The sequence below is a fragment of the Anolis sagrei genome, chromosome 5 (genome assembly GCF_037176765.1).
Source record: "Anolis sagrei isolate rAnoSag1 chromosome 5, rAnoSag1.mat, whole genome shotgun sequence".
Lineage (NCBI taxonomy): Eukaryota > Metazoa > Chordata > Lepidosauria > Squamata > Dactyloidae > Anolis > Anolis sagrei.
In genome coordinates this window covers 157,212,045-157,225,325 of record NC_090025.1, presented here as the reverse complement: position 1 = coordinate 157,225,325, position 13,281 = coordinate 157,212,045, and the positions used below count along the sequence as shown (strand labels likewise).

The window sequence follows — 13,281 nt, the reverse complement described above, 5'->3', positions numbered from 1 at the left end:
ATAGGATAAATAAGAACTAGATGGTAGAGGTTGATTCAACAGAAAGACACCCATAGGATTTAAGGAGAAGCAGACTGCGGTAGGAGAGAAAAATAGTATTTGATTAGTGCTTTGTATTCATTTTGCATAATGTTTCAAATATTGGGTTAGACTATATCTTGCTATAAAAATGTAGATAGTCAATCTGGCATGTATCTCTAGGCAGCAAGGATTTATAATCTGGATCTGCTTCTTTATAATTCTATGTACAATGTGTTAGATCCTTCAAACTCTAGGCCCGGCAAAGATCACCCTGTCATTCTAGTAATTTGTGCAAGATTGCTCGTTTCTATAGCAACATATAAGTAGTACCACTTCACTGTCAAAATAATTTAATCTAGTAACACATTACAATGTTTCAAAAATGAATTTACCAATGCAGAGCAGATAAGCAAGCATTTTAAAATGTGAAATTATAGCGCAGTCACATACTGAAGCATGTCAAACTTATTTAAGTGAGAACGGAATTGTAGATTCAATCTTGGTCAGTTGCCTGGTATTATATACACACACACACACACAAAGCAAAGGACTTTACAGTTTAAACAGTTCACTATCTGAAATACAAACTAAAAAAAAAAGAATGAAGGGCAAAGAAATGTAAATTGAAGTACAAATTCTTTCATACTGTTAAATAATGAAAGAAACCATTCTGGAGGGAAAGAACTTGTGTGGTTGCAAAAACTCTGGAGTAATATAATATGGTTTTGTGGCTTTATTGAGTGTATTTCTGTGATATATGATTTTTGTATTTGTGTATGTAGTTATTAACAATTGTGGGACATTTGTTGTACCTTGGAGTGCCTTGTAAGCCACCCAAGTCCCTTTTGGGAGATGGTGACAGGATATAAATAAAGATGATGATAATGATGATGATTATTATTATTTGCAGGGAGTTTAAATTTGCAAATGGATAAAGACTGACTGATAGAACATGAGGGGCAGGTACAATTTAGAGCATTGTGGATTGAGGGTCAGGAGTCCACTGGAGGTTGAAGAGGACAATAGGAACTGAGAGTATGAATAACTGTGTTATGGGTTGAGGAAAAATATATTTAAATATTAAGTATATTTAAATATAAGGGGCAATATTTGGTAATATAGAGGCATTTAAAATATATATTTGTTATTGAGTATTGTTTATTTATTTATTTTTATTTATTTATTAATCGAATTTATATACCGCCACTCCCCGAAGGCTCGGAGCGGTTTACAGCATACATATGCAATACATTACATTTAAAAACAAAGAAAAATTTCAATCAACCAGATTCAAATGCCAGCCTAAATAAATAATTTTTACAAGCTCTACAAAAAGATAGTAAATCTCAGAGAGCTCGTGTTTCCGCTGGCAAGGCATTCCACAGGTAAGGAGCCACCACCGTGAATGCTCTACACCTAGTAGACATCAGGTGAAAGGTCCTAAAATTGGGAACTTCAAGGAGATTCTGATCATCTGAACAGAGTGATCTCGGGGGTTGGTAGGGGGTGAAGCGGTCCCTCAGGTACTCTGGCCCCAGGCCATATAAGGCCTTAAAGGTAAGAATCAGCACTTTGAAGGTGATCTGGTGGTCAATTGGCAACCAGTGCAGTTGCTGCAAAATTGGAGTAATATGACACCTCGCTGGGACCCCTGCGAGAAGCCGATAAATTAATTTATTAATGTGCTAGAGGGCTGTGAGGATTGAAAAATAATTTAAATAAGGCATTGATTTTTTTTTTGCCAATTATTATGCTGTACACCGCTTTCAGTCTCCCTAGGGGTGAGAAAAGAGATATAGAAATGCAGTAAATAAAATAATGAATTATAAAATCTGGTAGATCGTATATAATATAATATTTTTGCTTCCTTCTGATTGAACATTAACTTCCTGTTTGGTTACCACCGTAGGAAATATTTAATTGCCCAACTCCTCACTGACAAACCCTCACTTTCCACCTTGGCTGGTTAGCTACATAGCATATGGCATTAAGAAATTTTTAAGTTTTCTTACCTAGAAATCATAGACTGTTTTAAATCCAAAATACTGCAAATGGATTTTAAAATAATGTCTGTTGTGTGCTTTCAAGTAATGTCTGACTTACGGCTACCTAAAGCAAACTTATCACTGGGTTTTCTTGGCAAAATTTGCTCAGAGGGATTTGCCCTTATCTTCTTCTGAGGTTTTGGACTTCATCAGACGGGCAGGGGAAAAGTCGGGGAAAGCGGAGAAAACCTCATTTCATTCCCTACTCTCTTTCCCCATCATCTTGGATGGACAGCCATCCCACATTGTTTCCTGTCATTTCTTGTGGTTTCCCTGCCTCCTCTCTGTTTTCTACAGTTAGGAGTCGTGTAGCACCCAATGACTGAAAACAGAGTCTTCTCTCCATTTTAACACACTGACAACATGATTTCCCATGGGCAGCCACTGGAAGTAACCATGTGTCATGGAATGGCTTCTGTGGAACTCCATTTTGACAGTGCCTGAAATAGAGAGAAGATGCAGAGAGGACTGGGTCTGATGAGATCCTGAGAGTATGTGATTTGCATGTCACTTTAAGGGCTTTAATGTCTGAGAACAGGAATTCAAATTCTGATCTTCTAGTATTCTAATTTAATACTCATCTAACTGCTTGACTAAGCTGTCTTTCAAAATGTTTGGTATGCGACAGCATTGCAGTTCTAGGTGGGAGTGTTACATATAAATTCAACTGTACATGTGCTTTGTTTTAACACATTTAAATATTTTTATGTCTGTAATATGTTAAGAAAAGCAATATGCATTCTATTAAGGTACAACATAGCTGGTTTTTGGAAATGCAACTTTTTTGTATACTCAGAGGCCATCTTCAACTAATGTGTCACCAACTGAAGAAGAAGAAGAAGATGGAGGTGAAAATAGTTGTGGACCTACAGGTTTGTGGGAAGCACTGACACCCTGTAACGGATGCAGGAATCTTGGATTTTCCAGTCTTACTCAGGTAATGTATGCCATATTTTCAGTTGACAGTAATATAATATGTAACATTGCATCTCTTACTTTAGTTTTCAATATGTTTTTATTCTTTTTTTTTCATTCCTGCTCCAAAAACAAGTGATTATATTATATCTCATTCAGCCTTGCAATGCACTTCTATATGTACAGTGAGAACTTAGTTCTATTATGCACAGTAGGACTTGACTCCTACAAAACTGAAAACTTAATAAAAGGTTATAGAAAATTATTCCAATAGCATAACAATATTGAATGAAATAATTATAGAAATTGTCATAAACTTCTGCAAATTATCTTCTTTGTATTGTGGAAGGCTTTCATGGCTAGAATCACTGAGTTGTTGTGGGTTTTTCAGGCTGTATGGGCATGATCTAGAAGCATTCTCTCCTGACGTTTCACCTGCATCTATGGCAGGCATTCTCATTGTTTGTCTCTTAAAGTTTAAAGGATGCAATTCTGCATGCATTAACAAGCAAATTTAGTAACATTGTAAGGTTGGCTACTTTCCATCTCTTGAATTTTTATGTATGAGATAGTGGTCATGACCTTATTACTGAAAATAGTCAGCAGAGTGCTTATGATTCATGGCTGCTATTGCAGTTTAGTTTTAGTTTATAAAAATGGTTTGACACAACTTGAGCTCTTTTACAGCCCTTTGTAAAGAGACTGGTTTCTCTTAATTCATCTCAACTCACTTTATTACATTGCTTTTCACATGTATTGACTGGTTAGAACCCTTGTTTTTTGGAGGATGATGTTATACGGTGGTAATAATACAGTGGTAAGGAACATCAGAAACCCACTTGCCTATTCATCTAGATTTTATCAGCGTTAATGATTCCAGAAATATCACAAGTTGCATTCACTTCCAGGCACAAATTAGAGTGCCATTTATGAAATATAATGTGTAGTGTGTATGCAAGAGATCTTTATTTATTTATTTATTTATTTATTTATTTCGGGCACTTCTACCCCGCCCTTCTCAACCCCCTAGGGGGGACTCAGGGCGGCTTACAACCGGCACAATTCGATGCCAACAGTCCAACAGATATAAAATACATAACAATAACCATAATAGTTAAAACATTCAATTAATACAATAACAACTAAAAAGCCAATCTAGTGGCCAACGTTCACTGAGTTCTAAAATCTGTAAGTCCATTCAGCATTACCATAGTCCTTTCCAAATTCTGGTCGTCATTACCTTGTCAGTCTGCCAGATTACCCAAAGGCCTGGTCCCATATCCATGTTTTCAGCTTCCTTCTGAAGGAGAGGAGGGATATTGATGACCTAATTTCCCCGGGGAGTTAGTTCCATGTTTGATGAATGCTCTCATGTTTTGGAACTTCTTACTGAAGTAAGTTAGGCTGGATCCCCTGATGCTGATTTTCTACTGAGAGGCAAGACTTTTTATTTAGGTGGGCCTTGACCAGACCCTGGTTTATACAGGAGCATATTTTAATACAATGGGTGCTGTATTTTTCTTTTACTGCTGTTTTTAAAATTGATTTTTTAAAAAATATGGCTGTATTAATTCCATGTAGTATTCTATTTTATTATAAACTTCCTCCAATCTCATTTGTGGGAGAAAAGTGGGCTGTAAATCAAATAAATAAATAAAAATAACATATCTCTTTCTTTTCTATGGCCCAGTATTCTTATATTTTCTGATGTTCAGCTATAGCTTTTTACTGTATACTTGTTCAGTTATTAGCCATATTTCTTAGTTTTCATTTTCATCCTTATATGACACTGTATTTTTCAGTGTTTCATCCAAAGTTGTAGAGTTTTTTGGTTCTTATATATAAGGCCATATATTTTATTATTTATATTCTCTCTTTTTTACTTTGCTACAGAATATATTTTAATCGAAAGAGATGAATTAGTTTCATTTGCTATCCACTCCATTATACTTTCCTATGTGCTTTTAAAATAATATTCCCCTGGTAGGGATATTCAGACTAGTGATGCTCCTGATACTGGAATGATAAACTGAATCCAACCTCATGTATTTCATCTTGTACTTTCTGTGTATTCTTATATTTTGTGTATTCTGTGTATTCTTATATAAAGAGCTGCTCTGCAACTCTTTAACAAATCAAATTCTAGTATAACTTAAACTTTCTACTCCTCATCTTCCTGCTGATTGTAATGCCAAAAACTGTTATCAAAAGATTACCACAGCAGGGATTTTGGAGGTACATAGGGGTACTTCAGGAGGGAAGAAAGATTACTGATTTTAACAGAAGCATGGTAATCCAGAATTACACCATTGCAAAATCTTATTTACCGAAATGCTATTGAAACACTCTGGCAGAGTTCTTTGATCTCAGGTAATCTCTCTATGAGATTTGGTGTTTTTTAATCACAGTTTCTCCTTCTCTCTTCCTAAAATTGTTGTGCTTTACTCTAGAAATGCTGCTCAGAAATCTGAAAAAATATATGTTGAAATGTAATCCCCCCCCCCCCAAAAAAACACCCACCTTATTTAACATTAGCACAATTTGACCTTAATTTAAGGTGCGGGGGGATTAGCTTCTACTAAAATTTTCTATTTCTTTGACATTTGAACATCTTTTTTTGCCTTATTTTTATACATTTAGCGAACATAAGCATTTGACATTTCTGCTATATTAGACTATGTGCAATGCTCACAGATGATCAAAAGTTTTCTTAACAAGCATTTGCCATGGATTATTTACAAATCAATAGTAATTTAAAAAGCCTTTATGAGTGCCTTGATGTTTGGTAGGGAACATGAAAAAAGCCAGAAAAATAGAAAGCCATTAGTAGTCAAAATGCATGTTGACATATTTTAGCATAGAAAGGGAGTGATTCTGATTGCGTCATGAAATGCAAAGTAGTGTCTAGACCACAATGTTTGTGGGGTGGAAGGAGGGATATGAAATAAATCTAGACTATTCCATGGCTCACAGTATAAGTGATATAGATGGCAGAAAAGGCTCTCTTTCTTGTGATCAGAAAAAAAAACTTGAATTCAAGATTAGATTATTTTTCTCTTTTGATTATTTTTCCCCTATTGAAATTTGAATATGGAAATAAAATATTGGCTGATGAACTGCTATTTGAATCAGTAGAGGCATGTGTATGCGATTGTAGCCTGAAACTTATCATATAATCATGGAATAACAGAAGAGACCACATGAGCCACCTAGTCCAACCCCTGCTATGCAGGAAAAGCACAATCAAAGCACCCCAACAGATGACCATCCAGCCTCTGTTTAAAAGCTTCCAAGGAAGGAGCTTACACCACCCTCTGAGGCAGAGTTCCACTGTTGAACAGCTGTTACAGTCAGGAAGTTATTCCTAATGTTCAGGTGGAATCTCCTTTCTTGTATTTGAACCACTGCTCTTAGTCCTAGTCTCCAGAGCAGCAGAAAACAAGCCTGTTCCCTCTTTCTTATTTCAAATATTTAAACAGAGCAGTCATGCCTCCTCTCAACCTTTTCTTCTACAGGCTAAACATACGCAGCTCTTTAAGATGCTCCTCATAGGGCATGATCACCAGACCTTTGATAATTTTAGTCACCCTCCTCTGAACATGGTCCAGCTTGTCAATATCGCTCTTAAATTGTGGTGCCCAGAAATGGACACAGTATTCCAGGAGAGGTCTGACCAAAGCAGAGTAGAGAGGCACCATGACTTTCTCTGATCTAGACACTATACTCCTTTTGAGCCAGCCCAAAGTCCCATTGGCTTTTTAAACTGCTGCTTCACTCTTTTGGCTCATGTTCAACTTGCTGTCCACTAAGACTGCAAGATCTTATTTACATGAACTGTTGTCGAGCCAGGCATCACTTATCCTGCATCTGTGTATTTCATTTTTTTTCTCCCTAAATGAAGTATCCTACATTTCTCATTGTTAAAACTACTTTGTTAGTTTCGGCCCATCTCTCTAGTCTGTTAAAGTCATTTTGAATTGTGATCCTGTCTATCCCACCTAATTTGGTATTATCTGCAGACTTCATAAACATGCCCACTAAACCTTCACCCAAGTCATTAATAGATGTTGAACAGTATTAGGTCCAGGACATAACCCTGTGGGACTCTCTACTAGTCACTTAATTCCCAAATGAAGAGGAACCATTGGTGAGGACACTTTGGGTTCGGTCACTTAACCACTGACAAATCTACCTAATAGTAGTATTGTCTAGCTTACATTTTTCTAGTTTGTTTGCAAGAAGGTCATCGGGGACCTTGTTGAAGGCCTTACTGAAATCAAGATATGCTGCATCCACAGCATTCCCTGCATCTATCAAGCTTCTAAATCTATTGAAAAAAGAGTTTAGATTAGTATGACATGACTTGTTTTTGGGAAATCCATGTTGACTTTTTGTGGCCATAGCATTCTTTTCTAAGCGATTGCATACTGACTCCTTAATGATCTGCTCTAGAATATTTTCTGGTATTGATATCAGGCTAACTGAACGATACTTGTTTGGCTCCTCTTTTTCCCTTCTTGAAGATAGAGACCTTTCCCCCTCCTCCAGTCTGTTGGGACTTCTCCTGTTCTCCAAGAATTTTCAAAGATTATTGCCAGTGGTTCTGAAATTATTTCTGCCGGTTTCTTCAATATTCTGGGATGTAGTACATCTGGCCCTGGAGACTTGAATTAATTTAGAGTAGCCAGGTATTCCTGGACTACTATTTGCCTATTTTCGGTTGCATTTCCCCTATTACCTCATCTGCTCCATGATGCTCAGGTTGAACACTGATTTCCTTTTGGAAGAAGACCGATGCAAAGAGGGTATTGAGCAGTTCTGCTTTATCTCTATTCCCTGTTAGCATTTCACCACTTTTGATCTATCTGGCAACACTTTTGATCTATCTGGCAAGCTTGAGCTCATTTTATGCTTTAGCCTTTTGGACCTTTTCCCTACATGTGTTGGTTATTTGTTCGTACATGTATTGGTTATTCGTTTGAATTTCAGAAAAAAAAAAACCTCACTTGATAGCTACTTTTTAGTCCTGTGCAGAGAGTAACCAATAATAAGTATTAGCATTAAGGCAGCAGCATTCCATTTTACTGAGACATCAGATTAAAATGTAAGATCAGGGAATAGCTTCTTATGATATCATAGAGGCAAGGCAGAGAAAGGTTTTGGCTGCACAAACAAGGTGGGTCTGATTGTACAAACAGGCGTGAGGAGGATTTAGGTAAATCATCCCAGAATCTGAGAAAACCCATGGAAACATGACAATCCAAGAAATGGTGGAAGGACACCTCTGGTAAGCCTCCGGTGGCACAGTGGGTTAAAGCGCTGAGCTGCTGAACTTACTGACTGAAAGGTCACAGGTTCGAATCCGGGGAGCAACATGAGCTCCCACTGTTAGCCCCAGCTTCTGTCAACCTAGCAGTTCGAAAACATGCAAATGTGAGTCGATCGATAGGCACTGCTCCGGCGGGAAGGTAACAGTGCTCCATACAGTCATGCTGGCGACATGACCTTGGAGGTGTCTACAGACAGCGCCGGATACAACTCGACTTAATGTCAGAGGAAAATCTTTACCTTTACCTTTCTCACCCCTCAGGGGGCCTCAAAGTGGTTTCCAACATAATAATGACAAAACTCAATGCCGTACATACATGTGAAAACCAAAACATAATATATAGACAATAACACATAGCTATAAATTTAAAACATTAACCATATTGTTCTTTGTTTTAAATGTTGTAGTGTTCATATTTTTCTTTTTTGCACTATAAATAGGATATGTGCAGTGTGCAAAGGAATTCAGTTTTTTTCTTTTTTTAAAATAAATGATTTTTATTGAGATTTCCCATTAAAACATATCATAACTAAAATCTAGGAAGAGTAAAAAAAAGAAAACCAAAACAAAACAAAAAAGAAAAAAAGAACGAAAAAGATCGAAGAAAAAGAGAAAAAACAAAACAAAACAAAAAAATCGTTTTTTTTTTTCAAACTATAGTCCAGCAGTCTGAGGGACTGTGAACTGGCCCACTGCTTTAAAAGGCTGAGGACTCCTGGTGTAGAGTCACATAATGCAATTGAACAGGATTATATGACCGTATAATACAGTTCAATCTGCATTATAATGACAGTGTAGATGGGGCCTGAGATTTATGTCCCTAACTTGAGACTGAGGCCACATAATCCACATTATTTGCTTTGAACTTGATTATCTGAGTCTACACTGCATGTAATCCAATTCAAAGCAGGTAATCTGGGCTTTATGCAGCTGTGTAGAAGAGGCCTGAGAGAAGCATAGATTGAACTTTCTGCAGGCATTCTGATACCTCATAACCATAATAAGGATATTTTCCTACCCGTTTTATTTTTCACCTCAGAGAAGACCCCTCCTAAAGATTAAATGAGCATATTTTGGTGTTAACATAGATTTTTGGAAGAGAGGAATTATGAAAACTTTTGATGTGGTGGTTATTTCTCTCTTCATAGAAATTTCATATAACAATTTTCAGTCATAATTTGATTAAATAAATCAGTGATTACCAAATTAGGCAAAGAAGTTATTTATAGCAGTTGCACATCTAAAATAGGGTTGTTGATCATGTTGCCTCTGGGTCACTTCCTCAAAACTTTTCAGTTTAAAAGTGCTATTCCTGCTCTCCTTTTAATCAAGGTGCATACATTCCTTGTGGGTGTTGTTCTACAAATGCTTTTCAAAGCTCAAATCTATCTGTAAATAAGGTGGAAATAATTTCTGTGAAAGGTTTTGTTTACCAAATCGTTTTGTAAACAAGACCATCCTAAATTAATGAATAACTTGTTCCCAATATGGGTTTAGATCCAGTCCTTGCAACCTTCTTGGAACATGCATTTGTACACATGGCCACTAACTACAGCAAACTATTCACAATGAAAGACTGTTATATTAGCTATTTATAGAAGCATTTTCCCCCAGAGCATAATTGTGAGTTTTTCACTCTGGCAAAGCATTCTCTAGGCTAGAGCTTTATTTTCTGAAGAATAACAGAATTATACCCTAATTAGAACTGTTTTAACATCAGCCACACACACACATACAAAGCTAGTTGCATTTAAGATCATAAGCCAGTTTTTGTCATAGGGTAAAAAATTGGTTCATTTTAGAAAATGTAATAGATGTAGTATAACTGCAAGAAGAAGGAAAATAAATTTCGAGAAAAGTTGATTACTTTAAAAAAAATATTGTTCTATGGGCCCTTCCAAGCAGGCCCAAAATTTGTGATGGATTTCTGATTAACCTAAGGCATCCAGATGACACCTCAGGTTAATCCTGATTACTTCAGAGTAAACCAGGATTTCCCATTTTACTCTGAATTTTAAAAAAGTCTGAAAAGATCCGGAGCTTACTGAGAGGCCTAGATCTTTTCAGGTGTTGGGCCTATGGGGATTGACTCTGGGACCAGCTTTCGCAATCCCAGGGGCCAATCTCCATTGCCATTTTGACTCTAAGAGCCCAAAGAAACAGGATGCCACCCCTCCCAGCCCCCCCCCCCCATTTCCTCAGTAAACTTACCAGAGGGATCCGACTGTTTTCCCCCTCCCCTCTCCAAAGCTCCTGACACATCAAAAGCTTTCTCTAAGGGTCACGAGGACACAGCCAGGCACCTCTGGTAAGTTTGCAGGGGAAACAGGCTGGGACTGGCTAGATGCCTTCCTGGGATGACTTCTGATCACCCTGGGAAATAGTCACACACACACACCCTTCCCGGGGAAACCTGGAATTTGAGCCCTCTTTGTGATCTAAAACTCAAAAGAAATTGAGATTTTAAATCCTGGTTCATTTTGCAATTTGGGGCTGTCTGGAAGGGCCCTAAGTTGGTGCCTATGTTTTGCCTGGTACTAACATCTATTTCGTATCACTGTGTTTCTTCAAAACACACTTTTTCCCTATATAAACATCACAGGTATATCTTGCATATTTTTGGTGGTGGTGATGGTAGTGAAATTAGGGTGCATTGTACAATTAATGGCATCTTACAATTGAAGAAATACAGTACATGTTACATTAATATATTCTATGTACCCTTGAAAAGTAAATGATTCACAATATCAGTACTGAAATTATCAATTTTCATGGAATGTAACAAAAATAGGTCTTTAACATTTGCCAAGAACCTGTCAGACTTCACAACTTATATTACCACTATGAAATATAGCCAGGGATTTTTACATTGGCACTTTCTAAAGCTTTTCTAGTTTTCAAACCTATCTGTCCTTCTACCTATTTATTATTAAAATAATATTTATTTATATCCTGCTTTATCTTTCCCAAAGGAGACTCAAAACAGCTTGATATAAAAGCATTAGCATACAATTTAAAGTATATAAATATGTAAACATTAAAACAGAATTAAACACAAACAGAACTTTAAAATACAGTTAAATTCCATCTAGCACAGGAGTCAAACTGGCTTACAACAAATTAAAATGAAGTATGCATAGCTTAAAACCCTCTAAAAATATCAAAGATTTTTTTTAAAATCTCAAAGACCAATTCTTTTAATAACACAAAGTTAAACAGTTTGATACACTTTCTAAACATAATAAAAATTATAAAAGTACAGCTCACAACAGTAAACTTTCCTTCCGATACAAGAGCCAAAGAGCCCTAATTCCAAGTAATTTATGAGTATATTGAAAATAACTGTGGATACCTAGTTTAATTTCACTCCCCGGATGATAATAGAAAAATTGGAAACCACTATTGTTCATAAAAATGTCCTGAAAGTAGACTAGAAGAATGCTCCATACTGAGTCTTGACCATCACTGGACTAGTACTATTTTGGCATGGTCACATCCTTTTTCAGAGTTAGCCCTTAAATAGGTAGGAAGCTGTGCATCTAGATGAGACCTCAAGAGTGCAAAATGGAAGGAACATTTCAGACTCCTCTCCATCTATATATATAAATCTGTTAGGTTGGTTCAACGGGACAGCAAAACTCCACAACCCCCCCAAAGAAACTTAACCAAAATTCCCATGCCCATAACACAACCCACAAGGTACAAACATATCTACTCAAAATGAAAAACAACACAACAACACACTCACAAAACGGCAAAACAACAAAACTCAAAAACCCCCAACGAAACTTAACCAAAATTCCCATGCCCATAACACAACCCACAAGGTACAAATATATCTACTCAAAATGAAAAACAACACAACAACACACTCACAAAACGGCAAAACAACAAAACTAAAAAAAACCCAACAAAACTTAACCAAAATTCCCATGCCCATAACACAACCCACAAGGTACAAACATATCTACTCAAAATGAAAAACAACACAACAACACACTCACAAAACGGCAAAACAACAAAACTCAAAAACCCCCAACGAAACTTAACCAAAATTCCCATGCCCATAACACAACCCACAAGGTACAAACATATCTACTCAAAATGAAAAACAACACAACAACACACTCACAAAATGGCAAAACAACAAAACTCAAAAAACCCCAACGAAGCTTAACCAAAATTCCCATGACCATAACACAACCCACAAGGTACAAACATATCTACTCAAAATGAAAAACAACACAACAACACACTCACAAAATGGCAAAACAACAAAACTCAAAAAACCCCAACGAAACTTAACCAAAATTCCCATGCCCATAACACATCCCACAAGGTACAAACATATCTACTCAAAAACAACACAACAACACACTCACAAAACGGCAAACCAACTGAGCATGCGCATTGGCGCCCAGCCGCAAGTTCCCTGGCACGCACACAGCCTTCCAGCCAACGTTTTTTGCGGAAGCCATGCCCACTCCAAGCCCCGCCGCGCCGCTTCCCACACACACACACACAACCCCATGCTCCATCACTCTCCCCGCCGCCGCGCACACACACGCAACCCCACGCTCCATCACTCCCCCCGCCGCCGCACACACATACACAACCCCACGCTCCATCACTCCCCTGCAGCAATCTTACCTCCTTTTACTTCACGCCACCTCCAAACCCCACCCCGCCCCTTCCCGCCCTGTCAAAATCCAGGAAAGACAGGAAGGAAGGAAGGAAGGAAGAGAAAGGGAGGTAAAGAAAAGGGGGGAAGGAAGGAAAGTTAGAGAAAGAAGGAAGAAGAAAAGGAAAGAAAAGGAAAGATGGAAGGAAAGAAAAGAGAGACAGCAGAAGAGAAAGAAAAAGGGGGAAGGAAGGAAAGAGGTAGAGAAGGATGAAATGAGAGACAGAGGGAGGGAAAGAAAAAGGGGGAAGGAAGGAAGGAGAGAAGGAAAGAAAAAAGGGAATGAAGGA

At 37.5% G+C, this 13,281-nt stretch overlaps 1 protein-coding gene across 4 annotated transcripts in view; it reads left to right on the top strand.

Annotated features, from left to right (window-relative positions):
• Nucleotides 1-13,281, top strand: part of ANKS1B (ankyrin repeat and sterile alpha motif domain containing 1B) — a 396,936-nt gene that overhangs the window by 66,107 nt on the left and 317,548 nt on the right. For all 4 annotated transcript variants that reach the window (XM_060777255.2, XM_067469140.1, XM_067469138.1 and 1 more), the window contains one exon: nucleotides 2,863-3,003. In XM_060777255.2, the coding sequence (XP_060633238.2) occupies nucleotides 2,863-3,003 (141 nt within the window). The remainder of the gene's footprint in view (nucleotides 1-2,862; nucleotides 3,004-13,281) is intronic.